Source organism: Chenopodium quinoa, unplaced genomic scaffold (assembly GCF_001683475.1).
Source record: "Chenopodium quinoa cultivar QQ74 unplaced genomic scaffold, ASM168347v1, whole genome shotgun sequence".
In the NCBI taxonomy this organism is placed as follows: domain Eukaryota; kingdom Viridiplantae; phylum Streptophyta; class Magnoliopsida; order Caryophyllales; family Amaranthaceae; genus Chenopodium; species Chenopodium quinoa.
In genome coordinates, this window is record NW_018743434.1 from 488,917 (window position 1) to 512,764 (window position 23,848).

Sequence of the window (23,848 nt, forward strand, 5' to 3'; positions counted from 1 at the left end):
AAAAATAACCCTTATTTAACAAGTGAAACGCTTTGAATTTTTGCACTATTAATTCAATTCACTTTGATTAATATTTGAGACTATACAGTAACTAAGAAAAAAAAATATAATTTTTATGGGTACTTGTTGGAATCGTCTCAATAAATAGTTTATTACGGAGTAATATCAACTGTTATAGTGTTTATTTATTGATAATTAAAGATATCATCCGCCAAAGTTTTACATTGGCATACGTGAACAAGAAAAATGTTTCATCTGTTTTAAATGCGGAAGGAGTAATGCATGCAAATTAGGGGTATCAAGGTCATTTCATTTAATAAGATGGGGAGCAATTCCGTCATTTCATTTGCTTTTAATTACTCCCTTTTTCCTTTATTCTTCCGTTCTCCAATGAATGAATAACCATAGAAGCTTAACAAAATTTCAAAGTGTTGCTTCTTGTAGTGTTTGGCCGACCGTTGTTTTCTCTTAGGGGTTAGCATGACCCCTATTTTATACACTTTGCTATTAGGGTGTCTTTATGTTCAACCGACTAGTCTACAGCCACGAAGCGGCATTGTAGGAGATACTTCCCTTAAAATGCGCCATTGTTGTTGAGAAAAGAAGAATGGAAGGCGAAGACGGAGAGATGTTGGTGATTGTTGTGATGGGTTTTGATGAGGAATAGGAGGTTGTGATGATGTTGTAGAGGCTACGATAGAGTGGTGAGTGTGATGGTTTCCCATTTTAGATTTTTTTTTTTATGGAAAAAAACGGTCGATTTACAGATTATGTTAATCAAACTTATCAATTGGGGTCCTTATCAACTCTGTCTCAAATAAAAAAATAAACTTATCTCAAAAGATTGGGGACTAATGGCATTCTTTCAACTAATAAGTATTAGAAGATTTTGTAAAACTAAGACTTATATGGCTTTTGTTTTAGGTTCGTACTTAACTAAGAACTTTATGTGTTTGGATGGCTATATAATTTTAAACCGAGATTATTTTTCTTTAATGTCAATCAAACATGATAATGAAATTTCATTAAGTTATAATATCAATCTATCATACTTCTTGAAAAATCAAGAATTACCAGAGACTTGCAAATTAGATAGACCAGGTGGGTCTAACCATTGTCCGAGACCAAAAATTAGATAGTCCATGTTATATAAAACAAAGGGGATGCACCGATGGGTCATGGACTCATGGGTGCAAGTGCAAGCGGTTATATAGGAGAAAGCAGACGTTTGAGAGAAACAAAAGAAAAAATAAAAAAAGCGAGGGAAAACAAAAATGCTCAACTCATCTCCTCTTTCTTTCTACACTTTCGCTTCTTCTCCAATTCCTCTCATTTCTTCTCCTCTTTCTCTCTCCTCCATCACTTTAAATCCACCATTTTTGCAACCTTCAAAGCTCCAAAAATGTCTACCTTATTACACTGGAGAAGGTTGTTGGGGCAATCTGCGTTGCGTCGGATCCTCTTTTCCGGCGATGATCGGTGCAGGAAGATGATTCAACCGCCGGCGATCCTCAACTTTCCGGCGAGAAATCAAGAGAGATGCAATTGGGGCGGCGATTTCCCTAATCGTCGGAGAATTATGGCGGAGGTGAATTGCCCTAGGTGTTCTAGGATTATAGATGTATTTTTATCTAATAATCAAAATCAAAATTATGTTCATAATTCGTCGATTGAGGGTGATAATCTTGGAGAATTTGATTTTCAAGCTGTTTGTCTTTGTCCAAATTGTAAATCTGAATTTTATTTTCGTCCCCATAAAATGGATCCTGTTCATGGGAGTTTTCTGGAGATTGGGAGCTATGAGAATGGTAGAAATAATGCTAATAACTGTGTAATCAATAGTGATAATGCTAATGATAACAACGAGAAATTTAAGAATAATGATGATTTTAGGATTTCGTTGAAATATTGGGAGGCTATGAAGAATTCATATATTGGTGGTGGTGGTGGCGGGAGTAGTGGCGAACCGCCTTTGAATGTTGAAAATAAGATGATGATTCACAATCCACCAACTCCGCCTTACATACTGGGGGTTCATAATTCTAGGGGTCATGGTCATGGTCATGGTCGTCGTGGTGGGAAGGGTAAAGATAAGCGCAGTGAGGGAATCAGAGTGATCAAACTGGTTGGGCAGGAGCATATTTGGGGAAGAATTTGCCTACGCCGAAGGAAATTTGCAAGGGATTGGATAATTTTGTCGTTGGACAACACCATGCCAAAAAGGTTTGCTCTGACTGTGAGCTTATTGATATAGATTTTAAATGCTGTTGATTTGTGTTAATTGTTGTCTATTTGAGTGTGTGATATTTGGTTTTTTAGCTTAGAAAAACTTCTAATTTTAATTTGTTACCCGTGGTAACTACGAGTACATCATTTTGCACACTTTCCTTTGACATAGTGATTAATAGGATGTAGGTATAACTGTAAGGTTGGAGGAAGAACAATTAGTACACCATATGAAGTTTACTTTAAAGGGCACTTGTGCTATTAGGTTCTGACAACCAATTAAGGCAAGTTTACATACTGTTAAAATTGTACCATACTATATCACTCCATTGACCTAGCTCTTGAAACAAGGATCTTTCTTAGGGTGTCATTGGTTGTAGTAATTGTAGAAAACATAGTTGTCATTGGACACTTTTCATCACCTATGTACTAGTGATATTATTTTCTCCATTTCTTTGAACAAGTTTCTATGGTTTTATATAGTTGGATACTTGTTTTAGTTTTTCTCATTTTCAGGTCCTTTCTGTGGCTGTCCATAATCATTATAAAAGGATTCAACATGCTTCGATGAAAGGTTTGTCCTGAGAACTATCTCCATTTTTTGTTGCTCCTTATCAAATTTGCGTTTCTTTTCAAGAGTGCAACAATACGTGCTCTGATCAGCAAGTTTTGAAGTTATAACAATTTCATATTTCTTAAGCTATCTGTTGCTGGTTATTGTGTTCCATTTTATGCTTATATGATTTTGACACTAGATCAGAAGTGCAATTACATGCTATGGAGTCAGAGGATGATGATGTAGAGTTAGAGAAGAGCAATGTCATATTGATGGGCCCAACGGGTTCTGGTAATGATTTCTGATTCCTTTCTATTATTGTAAACAATGTTTTTCTTGGCAATTTTAAATACAGAGTAATATATATGTTAAACCTAAATTTGTTGGTTGCTAAATACAAAACAGGAAAGACACTTCTTGCAAAGACACTTGCTCGTTTTGTAAATGTGCCCTTCGTTGTTGCAGATGCAACAGCCTTGACACAGGCAAGATTTCTCTCCTTCGTTTATTATAGGGGTTTAAGTTGACTATTTTACTACAATTTCGCATACTTTGGGTGGTCCAAAAAAAAATATTATGTGCCTAATTTCATATCAGAATGTTAAACTTTAACTTTGGAACTTGAGGTAAAGATTATATTGAAAAAGGGTATGAATAACATAGGTAAAAGAAAAAGTAGAAGTCGACAAAAAAAAAAAAAAAAAAAAAAAAGATACCTCACCGATGCTTACACTTTTAGTACTCCTATTTGTTTCCTCCCAATTTATTACTCCCTCTGTCCTTTATTATAGTAACCATTTCTCATTTTTAGGGGTATCAAGAAAAGAGGAGTATCAGAGTATATTATTGAAAAATTAATAAAAAAAAACTATAAAAGTGCAACAATTATATTAAATTAACTCTTTAATCTGTTTTCAAGGAAAATAATAACAGCATGCTGCACAGTTAATCATGCATAAGCGTTGAAATGTAAAAAAAAAATGTTTTCAATGGATAATTAATACATTTAGGCACAAATTTTTAAAGTGAAATGAGGTAAAATTTGGGATAACATTAGTTTTATGAGGGTATAGTAAAAGAAGTATGATTATGGAGGAAAGATTCCAAAGAGGCACATCATTTTGAAACACCCAAAAAGGAATACAAATGTTACATTATGGGATGGAGGGAGTACATCCATTTCCTCACTATGCAAATATAATTTGAATTGGGGAACTAGTGCAGGGTGGGGGAGGGGGGGGGGGGCACTATATAGTATATGGAGTCTTGACTTCCACATTGGCGTTGGAATCTGAATCCCACATACTTTATCCTCATGAGCGAATTGTGATGTTTAGCTCAAGCCTCTTGGCAGCATTCTTATCCCAAGGCTTGCTGGCTTGGTACACTAGGGGATTATAGGGAACATCTTGCCCAAACTTAAACAATCATAGTTCATATATATTCAAATGAACGCCTATTCTTATCCCAAATGCTTGTCAATTCACTCTTGTCCAGAAGGGTGATGGACTGATAGGTGACATAGCTGAACTCATTTCGGTTGAGTTCTAACCTTAGGAATGAGGCACTAACTTCATACCTTAGTCCAAAAGCTACCCTAGGTGCAACAAGGACAATAATTTGAATCCGAGGCATTTGATGTGCAATTGCAAGGGCCACAGGATGGGTGCCCCCACTTTATTCTTTTCTTTCACTACTCCCCTCCCCCAACCCAAAAAAAAAGAGCATGATAAGACGATTAATAACTACCTCCATTAGTTTTTCCATATTCTTTTATGGGTGTTTTGAATAAGTTGTTCCATTTCTCTTTATGTTAAGTTATTCCTCCAAAAAAAGACCTGTATATCCGTAGCAATAATATAAAGTGGGTTACATGGGTTATGCTATGACATGGGTGTGTATGCAAAATGCTACCTTGGCACATAAACTAATGAGGAAAAAAGAAAAGAAAATAAAAAACAGAGGTATTAAAATTTTCTTGTTTTTGTAAAATATGTAGACCATATTATCTATTATGTTTCGCATAAAAGTGTGCCTCACATGCTTGATGTGCAGCCTTTGTTTTGTAATTGGAATCACTTAATTTTTTTGGCCTCTAGCTCCCTATGCTTTATAAAACTGAGTTTGTAATACCTTTTGTAATTTTTATTGTCTTGGATTCTCTAGCCTCTTTCAGGGTTTTATAAACGTGTGATTCCTCTCTTTGCAGGCTGGCTATGTTGGAGAAGATGTCGAAGCAATATTATACAAGTTGCTTATGGTATGGCTAGGTTGCCACAATATTGAAGTTTAAAGTGAATCTTTCATTAAATGGCTTAATTTGTTTCACTTCAATTACTTGCAGAATCATGTGCATTGTTTTTAAACTGTTTCTTTGGAAAAAGGTTTTTTTTTTTTTTTTTTTTTTTTTTTTTTTTTTTTTTTTTTGGGGTGGTGGTGATGGTGCATGAACTTAAAAGTACCCTAGACAGAGCTTATGGACTCCCATTAGTTTAAGACAATGGGATCACTGTACTTGTGCTTCTATACTTTTATTCTTCAACTTTTTGAGTTGCTAGTTCATGGTCTTATGGGATGGATTGAAGCCAATTTATGGTAGTATGAGTAAGGTCCGTTCTGCCTGCAAAAGTGCTGACAGTGCTCGATTTGATATTTATGAAATTTCATTTCTTAGTGCTTAGACTTCTTCAATGTCTTTTACTGGTTTTGCCTTGTTGGTGAAAGACTTTAAAGCTGTCATTTTTTTTTTTTAATTTTTTTTTTTTTTTTTGTTTTCTAAATTGGAAGTGTTTAAAAATTGTAAATTTGAATAAGTGAGGTTGTGCTTGAGCAAACAAAAGGATTTTCTACTCTTCGTGGGGAGTGCTCATGGTCTGGACATGCACAATGGAAGTGTAAACACTAAATATTCGCTAGACTGACCATTAACGTATGAGTGTTGCTGGGTTAGGAGGTTTTTGGATTCCCATAAAGAAATTCTTGCCAGTCTAGAAAGGATTGAGGAGTAATTTTGTGATGGGGTAAAGTTTGAAAGCAAAAGCGAATTGTCAGCTGGTTGAGAAGCTATGATATGATAGGAAATTATCAATCTTATGTTCACATTAAAATGATTAATTTCTCAATTTATGTAAAATTATGCATGTTTTGCAGCTACATGCAGCTGTTCCATTGCAAATCAAGTTTCTTGTTTAATGTATTCCCATTGAATCTGTACTTATAAGGCTTAATCTTTGTGTTTTTGTTTATTATGTATGTATGTATGTATGTATGTATGTATGTATGTATGTATGTATGTATGTATGTATGTATGTATGTATGTATGTATGTATGTATGTATGTATGTATGTATGTATGTATGTATGTATGTATGTATGTATGTATGTATGTATGTATGTATGTATGTATGTATGTATGTATGTATGTATCCTTCATCATCTGTTTGTAACTTTATTCATCAAATTTCATCAGTCTTTTAACTATTGTCCTCCTCTATAAAGAACTCTTATATGATCTGTAAAAGTAATTTTTAAAATGCTCAGGCTGCAGATTTCAATGTTCAAGCTGCTCAGCAAGGAATAGTCTACATTGATGAGATTGATAAGATAACTAAAAAGGTTATTTGATTTCCGTAAAGAAATGCTCTGATATTTCTATGGTTTCATGCTCTAAATTTATTATAAAAGAGAAGTTGGTGATGTACAGGCTGATAGCATGAATGTTAGTAGAGATGTCTCTGGTGAAGGTGTTCAGCAAGCCTTGTTGAAGATCCTCGAAGGAACTGTAAGTGATTGGTTCCATGTTAATCACTTGTTATTTAATTATGGTGCTATGGTAGTTATAACATCTATAGTTTCTAACCCCGGTCCTATGATAATCTAACACTCGGGTTTGGCAAAATTACAAATACTAGATGATAAACTTTAACAAATTTTGGAATGGATTTATAGGGCAAATGATAAAAAGGTGCAGGGATGGATTGAGAGAGAAACAGCAAAAAGACTCAATTGTTGACTTAACTTAATTTTGAAGTGTGAAATAAATTTTAGATTGACAAGATGGAGAAAGAAAAGGTTTGATGGGATGAAGAGACAAAAGGGGAAAGATAGCTATTTTATTGAAAAGGAGAGGGACTTAATGATTTATTGAGCACTCGGAGCCTCGATATACATGATAATAATGTATATAAGGTTTTTTGTAAGTGAAGGGTTGATGTAATGATCTTGCTATTTATACAGTGGTTAGCTGTTTCTTATATTGTTCAAAAAGACACCATTGGGTTTGAGTTGAAAAGGGAGGAAGAGAGCCTAACCTTTTATTATTATAAACTGTTTGCACTTTTTTCTATCCTGTGTGGCATTGCCATTGATGTTTGTGGCATTTAACTCTTTGTCAGATTGTGACTGTTCCTGAAAAGGGAGGAAGAAAGCCTTCTCGTGGAGACCCTGTTCAGGTACTTACCATTGAATTATCTTTCATTAAGTGTTTACTTTTCACACAATTTCAATGATACTGGGGTGTGGGAAGGCTTTCGGAGAGTGGCTGTATCACTTGTGTGTGAGAATAGTTTCCATAGCTTGTGATTGTTTGTAGGGGTACGAATGAAGAACCAACATAGCAGGAAAGACATCAGTCAACATAACAAATGTGGAATAAAACTCTATTAAGGGAGGGGGGCGGGGGACCTGGTCAAGCCAACTTCAAGGTACGATTTTTGGGACTTGGAATGAAAATGCTTTCGTCTTATCAAGGGTTTTGGACCAACTTCCAGTTTATCAGCTGAAGCTGCTGTAGGCTCCTTAATAGCTTGTGCCACAGTAGTAGTGTAGTACATTGGAAAGAGGGAAAGAGCGGATGTAAGATTCAGGTGTATTGTTTAGGTAGAGAATTAGCAATTTAGGACCATAGCATAGTTTCATATGTACGAAGTATGGTACATTTATCTTCCTTTTACTGAATTAGTTTTGTATGCTTGAATTGATTAGTTAGTATATAAAACTTTCTCATCAACCTGTCAAATCTCTTTTCCTTTTTCTGGTTTTATCTTTTGGCGGGGTAGGGGATCACTTTTGCAAAATATAAATGTGATCCTAGTGGAGGAAAGACTGAAAATCAGGCATTCAGTTATCACTGTTGCTGTATTTGAAAATAATATACCTTTGACAAATCATGAAAACAGGATTCACTTAGCTTGAGAAGTTTCACGCTTGCTGGCTCTCTAATCATGTAGTAAATTGTTTGCTTCAGTAAATACATAAGTGAGAATATTCAATCCCTTTGAGTCAGTGTTGTGGTTCAAGACACCTATACATGCCATAGTATGTACACCGACACACAGATCTTATTGACTTAAAAGAAGATGGAGCCCTCTTGTTTGATTGTGTCAACTGTATAAAGCATAGATTTCCAAAGTATCCATGTTCATGATTTTAGTAACTTCTTGGGGGCAAGTCTTGCCATATTATCTCTGATTACAGCAAGAATGGAGGTTAGAAATAAGAAGTGAATATGAGTTGAAAGATGGTGTGATTTACAGTCTGTTAGGTACTTCGAATTTTATTGGGTTCATTTTTGCATTAAAGATCACGCGTGCATGTTTCATATACCCTCAACCTTGAGCATTGTTTAATAAAAAAGTTTCTGGTCATTAGCATTGCCATTGACTCATTTTATCCTTGACTATAACCCCTGAATTCTTTAGTTTACTGTTTACTCTGGATTGGGGGATCCTGGATTTCTGGTTGCAGATGTTTGTCCATAATCCTAGTATTGGCTTTGGGTCTGTAATAGACTAACCTAAGGAGGGGCAATATTGGTAGTCTAGTATTAATGTATTATTAGGTTAGAGTCTTTAGCTTTAGTATAAGTAGAGAGATGGTGAAAAGGAAAAGATAGGCAGAAATTTATTAGGGAAACCTAGAGAGAGTTATGGCCTCAAGCCATTGTTGGAGAGTTGTGAGCTAAACTCATTATTTGAGAGTAATAGCCTCAAGCTATCAAACCCAACTTTTGTAATCCTTCTCTACTGTCAATTAATATTAAAGCTTTTCATTTTGTTATTTCTTCTTATTAAATCAACTTAATCAAAAAGCCAGATTATTTAGTTAATCAAGAATCGATTTTTCTGTGAGTCCGATCTGTGAAAATCAGTTCATTACAGGGTCCAAGCAGCTTTTCTCAGGTTTACTTCTCAGTATAAGTGTGTAATGACAAAACTGTAAAAGCTTAATAAACTGCCATGCTCCTGTTATGTTTCGTGTGTCATGCTCTTGTATTTTCTGTATAGTAATTGATGAATGTCTCTCTGTTTCCACTGTCTGACCCCTTCTCTTTGGTTTCACAGTGATCTGGATTCAGGCTACTGCTAATTGCTATACTTAAAATCATCTAGTTATTTGAATGCCCTATTAAACTTCAGCATGCCCATTGGCTTTTTGCAGATTGACACTAGAGATATTCTTTTCATCTGCGGTGGCGCCTTTGCTGATCTGGAGAAAACAATTTCGGAGAGGTAATGTAATTGAAAAGGGAATATATTGCCAGAAGGAGATCATTTGATATGTTTTTTTTTTTTTTTTTACTTAATTTATATCTGTTTTAAAATTTGATTACTGCCAGACGACAAGATTCTTCAATTGGTTTTGGTGCACCTGTCCGGGAAAACTTGAGAACTGCTGGTGTGGCTAGTGCTGTGGTGACTTCAGCTTTACTTAAGACTGTGAGAAACCACTCCCTGTTACGTTGCAAAGATTTAATTCTCTCTTTTACTATTACACAAATATGTGCAAACTTTAACTTATAAGCTGTCTGCCTTAATCATTTTTCAGTTTCTTTTGGTTTGGACTTGCCTTTATTTAGAAGTAGTGATATAATATTAAGTTAATAAATAATTTTCTTACTTTCAGGTAGAAAGTGGTGATCTTATTGCCTATGGTCTCATTCCGGAATTCATTGGCCGCTTCCCAATTTTGGTCAGTCTATCATCATTGACTGAGGACCAACTAATGCAGGTAACATTCCTTATGAGTTGTGATAACATATGATGATGTTATTATGGTGAATAATTGCTTGTACATACAAAGATAACTCAATTCCTTTGTGAATATAGGATCTTTCCTTGTATATGAGCTAAAAGTTAACTGAACTAATGTTCAAAGTTTCACCTATTGTTTTCCCTCTCCCTTTTCAAAGTTTTAGCACTTGGCCTTTTTATAACATGTTGGCGAATTAGGTAAGCTCAGTACATTTGTATGTCTAGTTTGTTTGTAGGCCTTTGAGATCCTGTCATATTGACTGGATGTTATCTATGGTGTTATTTGTTCTACCTGTCTATTTATGCATGGAAGATTGGAAGGGCATATAATTTTCTTTTGAGAATATGTCTCAGTTTCTGTTTGATTGGGAGGAAGTGTTGATGCTAGAAACTGGTATGGCTTACAGCACTAACAATGGCAGAAAATAAGAAGAAAAATGCTTATTATAGTATTAAGATGAGAATTACAGCTAATTGAACGATAATTCCACTTTCGAGAGGTGGATTCTCTCCCAATATGAGCTTTCGAGAGGCTCACTCTCTCCCAATAACAAACCTCACAATATTCAACATATTCTTATTCTTCCTAATGAGACCTATTTATAGAAAATCACTCCTAACAAACCTCTAACTTATTCCCCGAGTTACTACTAATTGACTATGACTAACATGCCCTCCCCTAAATATTGATTCCTTGCAATTTACTTTTTACCTTGTGTGTAATCAGTCAATCTTGGCTTGATTGGTGGAAAGTATTTTACTTCATCTGTATACTAAGGATAAGTAGCAGAGATATATAGAAAGACACCAAGGGTGTATCATCCATGTATTTAAGGAGGGTTAAGGAAAATTATTCATGTGCTCAAGCTATCATGAAACTTTGATGAGCGAAGGCTATGCCCTCAAAATTCATCGGTTTCTTTGTTTCCAAGTTTACCACCAAGTTGTCAGTAAAACCATCTTCCACATTTCATCAAGCCGACCTTTTTTAACCTTCTTATGTCTCCTTTTTCTATGATGCCAACTTCATGCAAGATATGTCTTTAGATAGCTTATGTGATTAAATTTTGCTTCTCACCCCCCCCCCCCCCTTCCCAATCAGACAGAGCCTTAGTTGTACGTGCTTCTATTGTCTTTAGATAGCTTATTCCTCATGTGTAATTGTGTAAAGGGTTCAGTTTTGCAGGCTCATGTGTGCACTGAGGTTTTTTGTTTGCTATCTTTGTCTATGAAAAATCCAATTCAAGTAGCTGTTCATTTGCTGATCTAAATTGTCTCTGCAGGTCCTTACTGAACCAAGGAATGCTCTTGGGAAGCAGTATAAGAAATTGTTTACTATGAACAATGTAAGATTTTAGGCACTTATCTTTGTTACCATCCTCCCTCTCTTAAGCTTTTGAGCACATGAATTACTTATCATGAATGATGATCTTGCATATTATGTTAATTTCTCTTATAATTTGCACATACTTGAAAGTATTTTATCTTGCTACACATATAGCTATTCGAAATCATGGCCTTATTCTTCAATTCATTGATTTGTGCATATCTTTTATTTCAATACTTAGGTGAATCTTCACTTTACAGAAGGGGCTCTGAGATTAATTGCCAAGAAATCAATGGTCAAGAACACTGGTGCAAGGGGTTTAAGATCCCAACTGGAAAGTGTACTAACAGAGGCTATGTATGAGGTATGTGGTTCCTGTTAACATATGTGGAATGTGGGTATTGAAAACTGTAATAACCTGATATTTGTAATACTTATATGAAGGCGTGTGCTCATCTGCAGATCCCAGATATGAAGGTGGGAAATGATGAGGTAGTTGCTGTGGTGGTTGATGAAGAGTCTGTGGGCTCTGTTAATTCTTCTGGATGTGGGGCCAAAATTTTTCGTGGAGATGGTGCATTGCAACACCATCTTGCCTATGTTGATGATGGAGTATGTTAATCTAGCTTTTGTAGCGTTGTTGCTGCTCATAACCATCTAAGGCTCTGTTCTTTCAACTGTACTTACTGGACCTACTTTTGCTGAAGTTTGATTTTTTTGTTGAAAACCTATTCTGGCTGAAGTTTGATTGTTTTTACTAAAATAGAACAGAGGCTTAGTAGGTATTTGTAGAATACAAATCATAGCAATGATTAAGGGTCCTATTATTTTGTTTCTGCCATTAGTGTGTTTGATGGACAGAATGTTTATCTGTCAACTGACTTATGCCCAATTGTTTTTTCTGCAGGAAAGTGCTGAATCGGTGATCAAAGAGCTGCAAAAGGGTAAAAGAGGGATTATTCAGACAGGTATTAGCGTATGATATAGGATGGAGTTTGTAGAAGCAGCCAAATCTAGAATTTGTCATACTGTCAAATTCTTTTTCACAATTGTTAGCTTCCTCTTTACTGATCTTGCTTGTAGGGTTTTCAGTCTTTACCCTATATCTTGATCTTCCTAGATCGAGTAGATCTTGCCAATCAAAGATCACATGCTAGGATGTGGTCGTTGTAGTTATACTGTTACAGATATTATTCTTCCTCTCATTCTTATTCATTACCAAGGAATACAGATAGGCAATGGAAGTTCATGTATACTGTTCACCTCACCATATGATATCAGCGATTGGGTTCAAATACAACAGTTGGAGCCCTATACACTCGACTGATTCATTGTCTAGCAGTGAAGTTTATATACAGGCAGTTATTTCTTTAGATTTTCAATCTCTTAGGATCAGACGATCAGTTGTATCTTATTACCTTTTTGTAAGCATTTTTTTGACAACCAATTGTAAGCATTACTGTTTATAATTTCATAATAATATCCAAATATTTCAGATTCCTGCACTTTACACTGTAGTACTGTACTGTACTGTACAATTATTTTTTTCAACGTCAAAATTTACTTAAGTGGCAAATGGGACCCAAAATAAAAGGAAGAAATGAAGAATTCTTTTGTTCTAAACTTTTAATGAAGTGCGCTTATTGAGTTCCACGCAAAGATCTTACTTCCTAGTTCTCATGTCAAGTAAGGCATAATTACAGGTTACATTTAACATTTGTTGTAATTTTATATTTTTGGTATATTAAATTAATATTTGACTTTAGTTAATAATACTTCATTAACTTTGGTACTAGTATGATTGAAAGTTGTCTGTCTTGAAAAGTTGGCGTAGCAGTTTCAAGTTGGGCAAGACATCAAGCATAATTTGGTTTAATGGTGGGAGCTTGAGCTTTTAAGTATTCAGGTTCTAAGTTTGGTTACCTCTACAAGTGCATGTGGGAATGCATCAGTTCGTAAATGAACTGACTTTAATATACGTGAGATAGGTGGGTCAGCAGAATTCATGCAATCATGCACATTAATCCAATCAATTATTAAATAAGAAAACGAAGAAAAAGGTTAATGAAATGACGATAAAATCATATACTATAATTTGATGCTTATAAATTAGTAATTTTAAAATGAACTCAATTTTATTTTATACATATTATTAGCAATAAAAAAAATTAAATCATACAAGTCAATGTGGAGTCGAGAAGTAATATATATCTTTATCTATGTTTTTTTTTTTTTTTTTGAATACTCTTTATTAGTGAAATTGGTATAATGTTCATAGGTCACTTTCCACAATCCACTTCATTTATTTGTGATTTAATATTAATAAAATTGGAAAAAATTCATGGAAATAATCCCACCTTTGGGTCATTCGTTTTTAATAATCCCACCTTTGAGTTATTTTTTAATAATCCGACCTTTACCCCCCATTCTTTTTTATTGGTCCCAACCGGTCATGTAACCTGTTATAAAAGGTTGCATGACACGTGGCGACCTGTGATTGGCCAAAAATAAAAATAAAAAAAAAACAAAAAAAAAACAAAAAAAAAATAACAAAAAAAAAATAAAACAAAAATCAGCCAGCCACCATGGAGGCAGGGAGCCAACCCAGCCACCAACCAGCCCCCTCTTCACTCACGCACCACCCTAACTTACCCTCAACCTCCACCATCACTCACCGCCCAAACTCGAATCAACAACAGCAGCCCAGCAGCTCGCCACTGCTGCACCTGCTCGTCACCCTGAAGCACCACACCACCACCAATCGCACCCTCATCACCTCCCATTTCTCCACCCATTCACAGCAGCAAAACCGCAGTTAAGCACCACCATTTTGGCACACAAACAGCCTCGCAATTGGCAATTACGCCCATGCCCCAATTCAGCCAAAGAATCAAGGACTCTTGAGCAGGCGCTCAGCTATATCGAAGCGGACACTCCTATTTGTTCAATGTTTTCAACTTTGAGACAGGAAGTTCAGAGCGGTAGCTTCGAATGGTATGAGCATCTGCTCCATTTTCGCGTGAGAAATTGTACAAATTAATGAAATTGGACGGCCACGATTCCTTTAATTAATCCAAAGGCAGAGATTTTGCTGATGCTTGTTGATGATGTAGCTGATTGAAGGTGATGAATGGTGAAGATGATGGTCGATGATGATTGAATGATGATGAATGAATTAGAGCAGCCAAAAATGAATCGAAGAGGAGGGGATTAAGGAGTCTGATATTTTTTTTTTTTTTTTAATTTTTATTTTGGGCAGCAAATTGTGACACGTGTACATTAATAAAAAAAAAAATTACCTCCTCAACCGGTTTCAGGTAAAATGGGACCAATAAAAAAGAATGGGGGTAAAGGTCGGATTATTAAAAAATAACTCAAAGGTGGGATTATTAAAAACGAATGACCAGAGGTGGGATTATTCCCATAAATTTTTCCAATAAAATTTGACAATATAGATAATTAATTTCCCTACATTATGTACTCATAAAAAAAAAAAAGAAAAAAAAAATAGTGTCAAACAAACCTCCAAAGAAGAGCAGTAATAAGAATGAAAAAAAGCAGAGTCCAAATGAAATGAGAGGAAGAAGAAGAGGAGAGAGAAACAAGTTAAGTGATCAGACGATGAGTGGCGCAAATGACAGAGACGCTGACAAAGGGTTACTCTGGAAACTTCCTGAAATCCAAACCAAGGATTTCGGCAAAATCGGCCCTGCTTTCAGCTTCGGAGCTGGCTGTGGTTTCGGCTTCGGTCTCGGAGTTATCGGCGGTAATTCCCTTTCCATTCAACAATATTTTAATTCTGTAATGCGATTTAATTGTTAATTTTGTGCACTGAATTGTTAATTTGAGCTCAAAAATTGAAATTGTTGAAGGAATTATTTTTGTTGATTATTTGAAAATTTGCTGAATTTAATGTTTGCAAGCAGATTAATTGAGAATGGAATATGCAAAGGTGATATTGTGTTTGATTAATTTATGTTTCCTTAAATATTGTGTCAATTTTTTAGGCCCTAGTTCTTGATGGTAATTAAAATTTTAGAGCTTAGCATGTGAGATACTTGTATGTGTACCAGTTCTCGAATTTGTGTATTTGGGTTTTATGACTACAAGTATTCGAAATGAATTTGTGTTTGGATTACGGGTTTGATCATTTTCATTTTAATGGTTTAATGCCTTAAGTTGAAGTGCCCTTGAGGCATGGTTGTTCACAATTTTTATAAAAGATCAAGGCCATAGTACGGAGGCAAGGCGCGTCTTTTTGTAGATTGGTTGTTCATACCTATGTTGATGTACTAAAATTCCAATATGGGATACTTGAAAGGTGAAATGAAGAGTCCGTGTGACATTAGTTGGATGTACAATTGTACACTAATACTGAACTAAATTATTCATTAGAGCAAGACTATGCTTTGATGATACCATGATACTAGCATCTTTATGATACAAGTTGATGCTTTGTTGCTTAATGCTAGCCATAAAAACTATTGGTAGTTAGGAGTTATAAGTCTGTAATATCTAGATTTTTTGCCTTTTCCTAATTTCTGTTTGTTTTCTCAGGTTTTGGCATTGGCCCTGGGATTCCTGGACTGCAGTTAGGTTTAGGCGTTGGTGCTGGATGTGGAGTTGGTTTAGGTTTTGGATATGGAGTTGGCAGAGGTGTTGCTTATGATGACAGAAAAAGATATTCTAACATTGGTAGACCTTTTAACGGTTCATATGTTCCATCTCAGTAAGTATATCTTCTTTTCTTTGTCCTGAAATGTTTATCTGGCTCAATTATCTCAGTGTTTTCTTTGTACTGAAATGTTAAATTGGTTTCTTATTTTGCTTTTAACTCCCTCCAAACTCCAAATTGATTGAGGCCAAATCAGGCTGTAGGACAAATATTGTTCGAATTTCTTTTCATTAGCGAAAATGCATTTGTTGAGTGTCATTATTAGAAGCCTTTTCTGATGTACCATTTGAGATTGATTTTGTTTGGTTATGAGTATTGAGATAACATAATGAAGAAATTGAAAAACACTGTCCAGTGTAGTTGTCTATTTCTTTATTTGATATTGTGATCAAACAACTCGTGCCTTGGGAAAAGAGGGGTGTTTGCAATATGAAAGCTACCATGTCTAATATTGTGGAGGTGGTAAAGACTGAGCTTCCTGGCTGAATGTTATCCAATATCAGCAACTTTTGAATCCCAATTTTATCTTGTGAGTTGTGACCGGAGTGATGCAATTCTAGAAGATTTGGGGTTCTAGAAGATTAGCTGTTATTTTATCTGGATGGCTAGACAAAGACCACATCACGTATCCAACTGCTCACTATTTTTGAAAAGATCATCAATCCCAAATTGTCCTTAAATTATTAATACATTCTCCTTTTAATGTTATGAAAGGAATAGGTCACTATAGGGGTCTAATGTGTTGATAATTGACATTATTTGGGATTTTTGTCAATTTAGCCAGTTAAGTGTTAAAATCTTTAACTGGCCTGCTAAAACATATAAAGGAGAAGACTGTTGATGCACCTCAAAACTGCTGTCACTATGTGCAAAGATTATGAGTCGATATATTTACTATCGTTCCTTCTCTCCTAAGTATCCTGACTCCTTTTATCAGGAGCATAAATCTTCTAGTACTCATCCTCTCTCTTTACTGAAAATAGCATCCCCATCAATTGCATTGTTGTTTCAATTGCTACCTTTTTCTTTTCCTTAACTAAATGCATATCACTCTTAGATATTTATCCTCCAAACTGAGAATAGTGCCATCATCAGTTGCCCAAGCACCATAAATTGCAGTAGTTTGTCAGAATTAAAAGATCTGTATATCCCTTGAACATAACTTGTTTCTAATTTGGTGAAGCATCTCTTCCGGTTAGCTTATTGATGCTTCAATGCTTTTCAAAGGCTATAACCTTTCTAGCATGAGTAGATTCTGCAACTTTCTTGAATATTAGGTATTTTTCTCCTTGAAAAATCTGATTAACAGCTGTAGCTCTGTAGTCACTTACTGACTTACATATTCTTTTACAAATGAAACTATGTCCAGACTAAGCAAGTAGTAGTAACTATTAGTTCAACATCTCAGCTTCTGAAAGTTTTATTGTTGATAAACAGATCACACATTATGCTTCATATTCTCTGGAAAGCTGAGCTATAACTTTTAAATGGGGTCCAGAATATTGTCAGGACACATTACTAAATAGTCTGGTCCTCAAATCTGATAACTGTATTTGCATTTGTATCATGAACCAAAGTCTTCACTCCCTAAAGCTACCATAGAAGAGAGTATATTAATTTGTCTTGGATAAATTGTATAGTACAACCATATGAGGATTCTCTAAAATTTCTGTAAATTCTATAAATGGGAGGAATGTGATCTGCTTTTTGGCAACACTTTGTAGGCTAATTGTTCTAACTTATGATGCATAATGTGTACATTGTGAAATTATGATATTAGATTTGTATCCAGCTTTAAATTTTTGGAGTGAAAAGGTTTTCTTCTTCAGTATGTCAGGCTGGGATTAAATGTTCACTTGGTTAATGCTTTAAAAGATATAGCAGTTCAAGTTAGCCTGATTTATGGCCTAAATTTTCATACCTACCTTTGTCGCATTAGCCATTTGGTTAATTTTGGTATGTGTGCTTTCCAGTAATGAGGTAGGTGCACTGGTGGATGAGCTTGTCATCAACACCAAGAAGCTGATGGTAGCAGCTTCAAAGGAAATGGACAAATGGAGACGTTAGACAGAAGCATCCCAGGTCTTAATATAGGTAAAACCTTATCATGTCTTCTAAGTCATTGATTCTGAGGTGGAGCACATTTAAATCCTCCAACAAAAATAATTGTAGAGCCTTATACTTGTATATTGTTGAAATTATATTATGTAATTTTCTGCTAATCTTGGTTCAAATAATTCTATTCCAATGTATTGAATTCACAAATCTTTTCTTTATTTTGTTCTTTTTTTTTTTTTTAATTTTTTTTTAAGATTATTTTTGCTGTGCTTATTTATAAATAGGTTACTGATGCAAATAACATGAAGAAAAGTAGCCAATATGGCATGCCTCTTCACTTGTACTGCCCCGAATTGTGTCATATTCTTTTTTGCTGCTTAACTATTGGGTTAATGGGGTTATGCAAGAAAATGGACGCCTTTGTTCAGCTTAGATAACTAGTCTGCATATTTCAGGTCTTGAGACATGAATTATCAGAGGAAATAATGAAGTACTCGGATTATGTAAATGTATTAACCCCCTCGCTCCCCTAAAAGTACTCCAAAACAGAGAAGGCTTCCATAATACAGATTAACAAAAAGGTACAGTAAATAAATTTTGAGCACCCACTTAAGTTTCTATTCTACCTTCCTGTATCTACACCTTGATAGACCAGGCTGGTAGTCTCAGAGATCTACATTCCAAACTGCAGCATCTCCTTCTCCACAGGAATCATGTACGTCTTTCATCCTCTCGACTGATTTGCATATTCCACTGCAAGACCAGTCAAATGAAGCTACACATACGTTTCCTGCTTGTGATTTCCATTCACAGTCTTTGACATGTTTGAAAATGAGAATTCAAATTAGATGTATGGTAAAACAAACTAATAATAGGGATTCATGGTCAATGCTTGTTCTCAAAGACCATTTCGAAATTGCTTAGACAATTATCAAGGAACAGAGGAGAGGTAATGGCATACCTGGAGGTGTTCCACAACACATGGAACGATCATCGACATGTTCAACTTCCAAGCCAAATAACCAGGCACCCAGAGAAACATCTTCATTAGCATAGCGGTGTAGAATGGGTCTGTGGACATGATAAATCATGTTGTAAAATAAGATGAAATATCAGTTGCTCGCTGCTAATACTCCGTAGTATGAGTACTGTAGTTTAGTAAACTGAAAACTATATAACTCACGCATTAATAGATATGTAACTCGCAAGGTCCCTGGAAATGGCGTAGATTTGACCAGTAGCATGTCTGAAATATTTGTTTCCCTCTTCTCCAAATTTCCAGTGTTCTGGTTCATGATACTTCACACCTCTGCACACAATGTAAGAATTATAAGTTATTAGATGAATTTTGTGAACTAGCTACAAATTTTGTGATACTGATTTGTGCATGCTCTGTTTTCTCTTCTTATTAATTTTGAAATGTTGATGTTTATGCATATTAGTACAATAATACTCACTTCTGAGATAGAACAGGTCCAGACTTCATGCAGCCAATATATATCCTGGGTTTTGATCGGTATCTTGCTAGAGAAGTGACTAATGTGCCTACAACAGTTTTGCAGGATTAACACACTGCGTTAGAATCTGAAGATGTAATCGAATATGAATGTGAGAATCTAATAGCAGTATTTATTTTACTGACCCAAATTTAAATGAACATCATCATCGATTTTCATATAAAACTCTGCATTCCATAGAGAAACTGCTGTGGAAAAATACAGTCGCGTCTTGGTGGAAAGCTCATGGTAACCTTCAACATGGTTGAGGCGAAGGAAGTCGTCGTACTCTGCTTCTTCTGCATCAATTGTTTTGTCAAGAACTCCTCCAGGTGTTGCACTGTGTCCTATCACAAACCGAATCACTATGCCTTTTTCTTGCTCCAATTTCTTTAGTTTCTCGCCTGCATCATGAACTAAGCTGATAAGGTAATTGTATAACACAATAATAGTTCTAACACACTTAAATTTCTCACCTTGAGGCATCCATGTTTCTCTGACAGATTCTCTCCGTCTTCTGCTACTGAATGCAGTGTTGATTCCAATCACCACGAAAGCCTTCTGTAGAGTATGATTAGATGCCTTTTCACCTGTTATTTTGGGGTCTGCTTGATTCGTCCGAGCTACAGCTAGCTCCATTTCCAAAGCTGAGATTTTCTTATCCAGGGATCTTCATCATTTTTGTTTGCCAGTTCGATGTATAACAGCTATAGTTAGTTCTCGGAAACAAGATTATTCTTAGGATAAAACTAAAGATAAATGTCAACTTCAGGTTCTTAGGATAAAACTAAAGATAAATGTCAACTTCAGGAAAAAAAATTGCTTACTGAATTGCTTGGTGTGTCTTAGCAACTTCCCCCATAATATCTCCAGGTTTTCCTTCAACCAAAATCTGATTAATTCATAAATAAAAAAAAAAAAAAAAAACAAAAACAAATTTAGCACTCAATATCTAGCTGCTGAAAAAACCATAAGCTGCTCAACTTACGCGCTTATTATGATCCACATTCTTCGCCATTGCTGTGGCTTGGAGCTTCTTAGTTTTAACGTGGGCAGGGATGAGTGCAACCTGTTCTTTAACCTCCGATTTATGACGGCTCCAAGTCTGACTAGTAAAGAGTGTTCCCGCCAGAAAGCTGGCAATGCAGAGTAACACTATAGCTTTCCCAGGAACAGCTTTTCCTCTCATCTTTTTGGATTCGATATCAGGCTGCATTGGTGACACCATTACGCACATAATCAATCTTAGTCCTGCAACCAGCTTCTTTTATTCCTGTCAAGTTTCAGTTTTCGTAAGGCTATCAACTTAGCAGTATCACTACATTCGTACGTGCAGTTAATTACTGTATAATGACACCTCCAAATATGCTATTTACCTACTTCAAATTAATTATTTTTATGAAATAGCTTTATTCTTAGTTTCTTAGTACATATCTATCAATAGGCACTTAAATGGAAGTCAATTTACTAAAGTATAATGCAAAATTATGGGCAGGAAAATGGAATTTCTTGTATAAAGAAAATACTCCCCTTTTTTTTTTTTTTTTTTTTTTTTTTGGTAATTTAGTTATGTACAATATAACCAAGGACATTTACATTTTACAGATAAAATATGGGGTTGTTCTTTTTCTTTTCAGGTTTACCCTAACTCATAAATTTTCAGTTACCCATCAAAGTGCCATAAAAGTTACATGATCACTATAGTTTGTTGCATGAGATAGAAGCAAGTGGCCTAAGAAATTCCAGTTTTGGCCTAAAAGAATTTGTGGTAATTTTGCTAGTTAGTAGCAAGGTAGGTAAATATTTAGTCTGACCTTTCTTCCAAGGATAGTACTTCGAATATAACTCAGAGGTAGGAACAATAATTGAAGTGATCATGGTAGAAAACATATAATTACAAATAGACTAATAATTTATATTTGCCGAGAAGTTAATTAATTACTCTCAATGCAAGAAAAATGAATTACACAGAATAAGGTAAAGAAAACAAAACATTCGAGTAACGAGCCAGCAACAAACATACTATGTATAATAAATAATTTTAACATCTATATGCTGTAACTTTTTCTCAAGGTCAAATAGGAAGATTAAAAGAAACAAGACCTTAAACTTGAATTTATTAGAACTGAATATCATTAAATTTGTCGTACATAGAGAGGAAAATCAAAAGAAAAGAAATTAAAATTCGACATAAGATGAAATAGCCTATAGGGAAAGTAAACATCCAAAAAAAAAAAAAATACTAGTAAAAGGAAGAGTAATATACCTTATCATGGCTGACATAATGACTATACTAGCAACAGACTAGTAGACATTCCTCTTTATATACGTAGTATTTAATTTTTATACATTTTTCCCCTAATTTTGCTGAATTTTCTCACAAGCTATTTTCTTACAAAATCTTCTATTTTTCAAGAAAAATTTGTAGATGAATAAACAATGAGCTTGAATATCATGGTAGCTCTCATATTAGATGGTCGAACTTCTGCTGCTAGCTAGGGTGGTAGTTTACTCATGTGGTTTACATGGTTTAACAAACACTTTTTTTTATATTTTAATTTAATATTATAGCCATTCAACTTCAACTTCCTTTATTTGTGGCTTTGTATTTCTTTATTTAACAAGCAATTGGTTATTTCAAGAATTTTTTTTATTTATTTTTACGAAGGCTATTTCAAAATTTTGAATAAATTCTCATACAAATTTTCATCAGTTTGGTGCAAAATTCTACTTTTTATATCCCATAAAAATAAAAGCTTGTCATATTAATTATAAGTTTATCACAATAATTAACGTATATAGTAACCGTAAGGGTTGCATGTAAGTAGTTAAAGATAGAAATATAATAAGTAAAATAAAACATTAATTTTGACAAAATGACACATGATTTTTATCATATATTCATAAATTAATATTGACTATATATACCATTACTCTAGTACAATACCTCCAATCATTACTATTTATCTCTTTGCTTAGATTTTTGAGATTAAATGTTGACTCTATATTCACTCCAAATATTTGATAAAAGAAAATTTTTATGCAATTAGCTCTATAAAATCTATAAGTATATTTAAATGAATGTTAGTTAAATTTCGACTTCAACAAAGGTGATAATATATAAATGTAAGAGAAACATAAGCAATTTTCTACTGTAGGACTTGACTGTAACCCCTTAGAAAATTACCTTTTTGTATCGATTTTTCTAACAATTGGTATCGATTGTATTTGCTACCAAAAGCTTTCCCAACGAATGGTTATTCGATATAATATTCGCCATTACCATAGCCTTTAGTAGTGGTTTTCGATATCGCTGGGTTGCCCTTAATAATCGATACGGAAAACTACATCCAATCGTGGTGATTATTGTAGCGATTATAACTGTTATAAATGTTGGAACTCATTTTCTTCAAAAAAAAATCATACATATGATCTTTACAAGATTCAAACATGTAACCTCAAGCTCTAATATTAAATGTTTTTCCAATATGATATGACATATTTTATGTATTCTTTGTCAAACTATATTTGTATATCTAGTGTAGAAAAGACTTTTCGTATTGATTATTGGGTTTTAGTGGCGATTGTAAATGATGCGATTTCTCATAATTTTATAAATGTACAAAAAAAAGGGTTGATATGTATTATTATGTTTTTTGTATCGATTTTATATTTATGGGATTACCATGGCGATTGTAAAAAAATACGATTTCCTCTACTATTTCACAATCATACGTGCATATTGTAACGAATGTACAATCACTACAAAAAATCGCTACGAAAAGATAATTTTCTTATAGTGGATCTAGCCAATAAAGTTTGCATTTTTGCTAATTATAGATAAAGCTCTTAGGGATGCTCATGGAAGTTTAGTGTGAAAATATAAAGTTATATCAAACTTTAATTACACAAATCAGACACATCATACCTTTGTGGCTAACTTAGAGAATAAATTAGAAATAAAAGATCGAGGTTTTGTTGAGAAAGAGACATATATACAACAAAAGCATAGATAGGAATTGGGTGTAATAGAATTGGAATTTGTCACGTTATCTAGTCCAAGATTTCAAGTACTGGTCAATTCATAGTGAAATACCGAACCGTTTTTATTTTTATTAACATATGCTTAAGCGAACAAATATTACAAACTAATTTCGCCCAAAAAAAAAAAAAAAAAAAAATTTATAAACTAATACGGAATAGTGTTAAGCACAAAACTAAAATGAGCTAAGGAAGCTCTTACAAGCTAAGTACACAAAGAGAAATACAAACTAATATTTCTCGCATTCGTTACATGTCAACACTAGAGAAAATATTGTACTGTCGTATTTGTGTTAAGAAGAAAGCAAATAAGCAACAAAAGATGATTTGTCGTCTCAAATCTTCCATGCATGATGCATCAAACATATGTCATACATTCTTTATTTTTATAGCATGAGTTAAAGATTTAAAGCATTTTTATTCAATTATACAAACATGT

At 34.4% G+C, this 23,848-nt stretch overlaps 2 protein-coding genes and 1 pseudogene across 3 annotated transcripts; 2 read left to right on the forward strand and 1 right to left on the reverse strand.

Moving 5' to 3' along the window:
- The first annotated feature begins 1,098 nt into the window (after window positions 1-1,098).
- On the forward strand, window positions 1,099-12,706 carry LOC110739150 (annotated as a pseudogene).
- Window positions 12,707-14,508: 1,802 nt separating this feature from the next.
- Window positions 14,509-18,086, forward strand: LOC110739153. The gene is made up of 3 exons (XM_021919616.1): window positions 14,509-14,905; window positions 15,697-15,868; window positions 17,788-18,086. Exons 1-3 carry the CDS (start codon window positions 14,713-14,715, stop codon window positions 17,879-17,881), a joined length of 459 nt encoding a protein of 152 aa, XP_021775308.1. The 5' UTR covers window positions 14,509-14,712; the 3' UTR covers window positions 17,882-18,086.
- Window positions 18,087-18,183: 97 nt separating this feature from the next.
- Window positions 18,184-21,843, reverse strand: LOC110739152 (probable beta-1,3-galactosyltransferase 8). Of its 2 annotated transcripts, XM_021919615.1 has the most exons (9): window positions 21,635-21,839; window positions 20,357-20,641; window positions 20,196-20,260; window positions 19,845-20,038; window positions 19,515-19,772; window positions 19,330-19,417; window positions 19,056-19,181; window positions 18,834-18,943; window positions 18,184-18,686 (listed from the first exon to the last, which is right to left on the reverse strand). In XM_021919615.1, the coding sequence occupies exons 2-9, from the start codon at window positions 20,603-20,605 to the stop codon at window positions 18,538-18,540; spliced, it is 1,239 nt and encodes a 412-aa protein (XP_021775307.1). In that variant the 5' UTR covers window positions 20,606-20,641; window positions 21,635-21,839; the 3' UTR covers window positions 18,184-18,537. The 2 variants fall into 2 exon arrangements, with proteins under 2 accessions (XP_021775307.1, XP_021775306.1); XM_021919614.1 differs by having other exon boundaries at window positions 19,515-20,038; window positions 21,635-21,843.
- Window positions 21,844-23,848: the final 2,005 nt, after the last annotated feature.

Excerpts from the sequence above, each read along its gene's own strand:
- LOC110739153 (XM_021919616.1), top strand. The coding sequence starts at position 14,713 with ATGAGAGGAAGAAGAAGAGGAGAGAGAAACAAGTTAAGTGATCAGACG. Across the intron at positions 14,906-15,696 it reads CGGTCTCGGAGTTATCGGCG|GTTTTGGCATTGGCCCTGGG; the intron begins GTAATTCCCTTT and ends TTGTTTTCTCAG. Across the intron at positions 15,869-17,787 it reads GGTTCATATGTTCCATCTCA|TAATGAGGTAGGTGCACTGG; the intron begins GTAAGTATATCT and ends TGTGCTTTCCAG.
- LOC110739152 (XM_021919614.1), bottom strand. The coding sequence starts at position 20,605 with ATGTGCGTAATGGTGTCACCAATGCAGCCTGATATCGAATCCAAAAAG. Across the intron at positions 20,261-20,356 it reads ATGTGGATCATAATAAGCGC|ATTTTGGTTGAAGGAAAACC; the intron begins GTAAGTTGAGCA and ends TGAATTAATCAG. Across the intron at positions 19,418-19,514 it reads TGATGTTCATTTAAATTTGG|GCACATTAGTCACTTCTCTA; the intron begins GTCAGTAAAATA and ends AAACTGTTGTAG.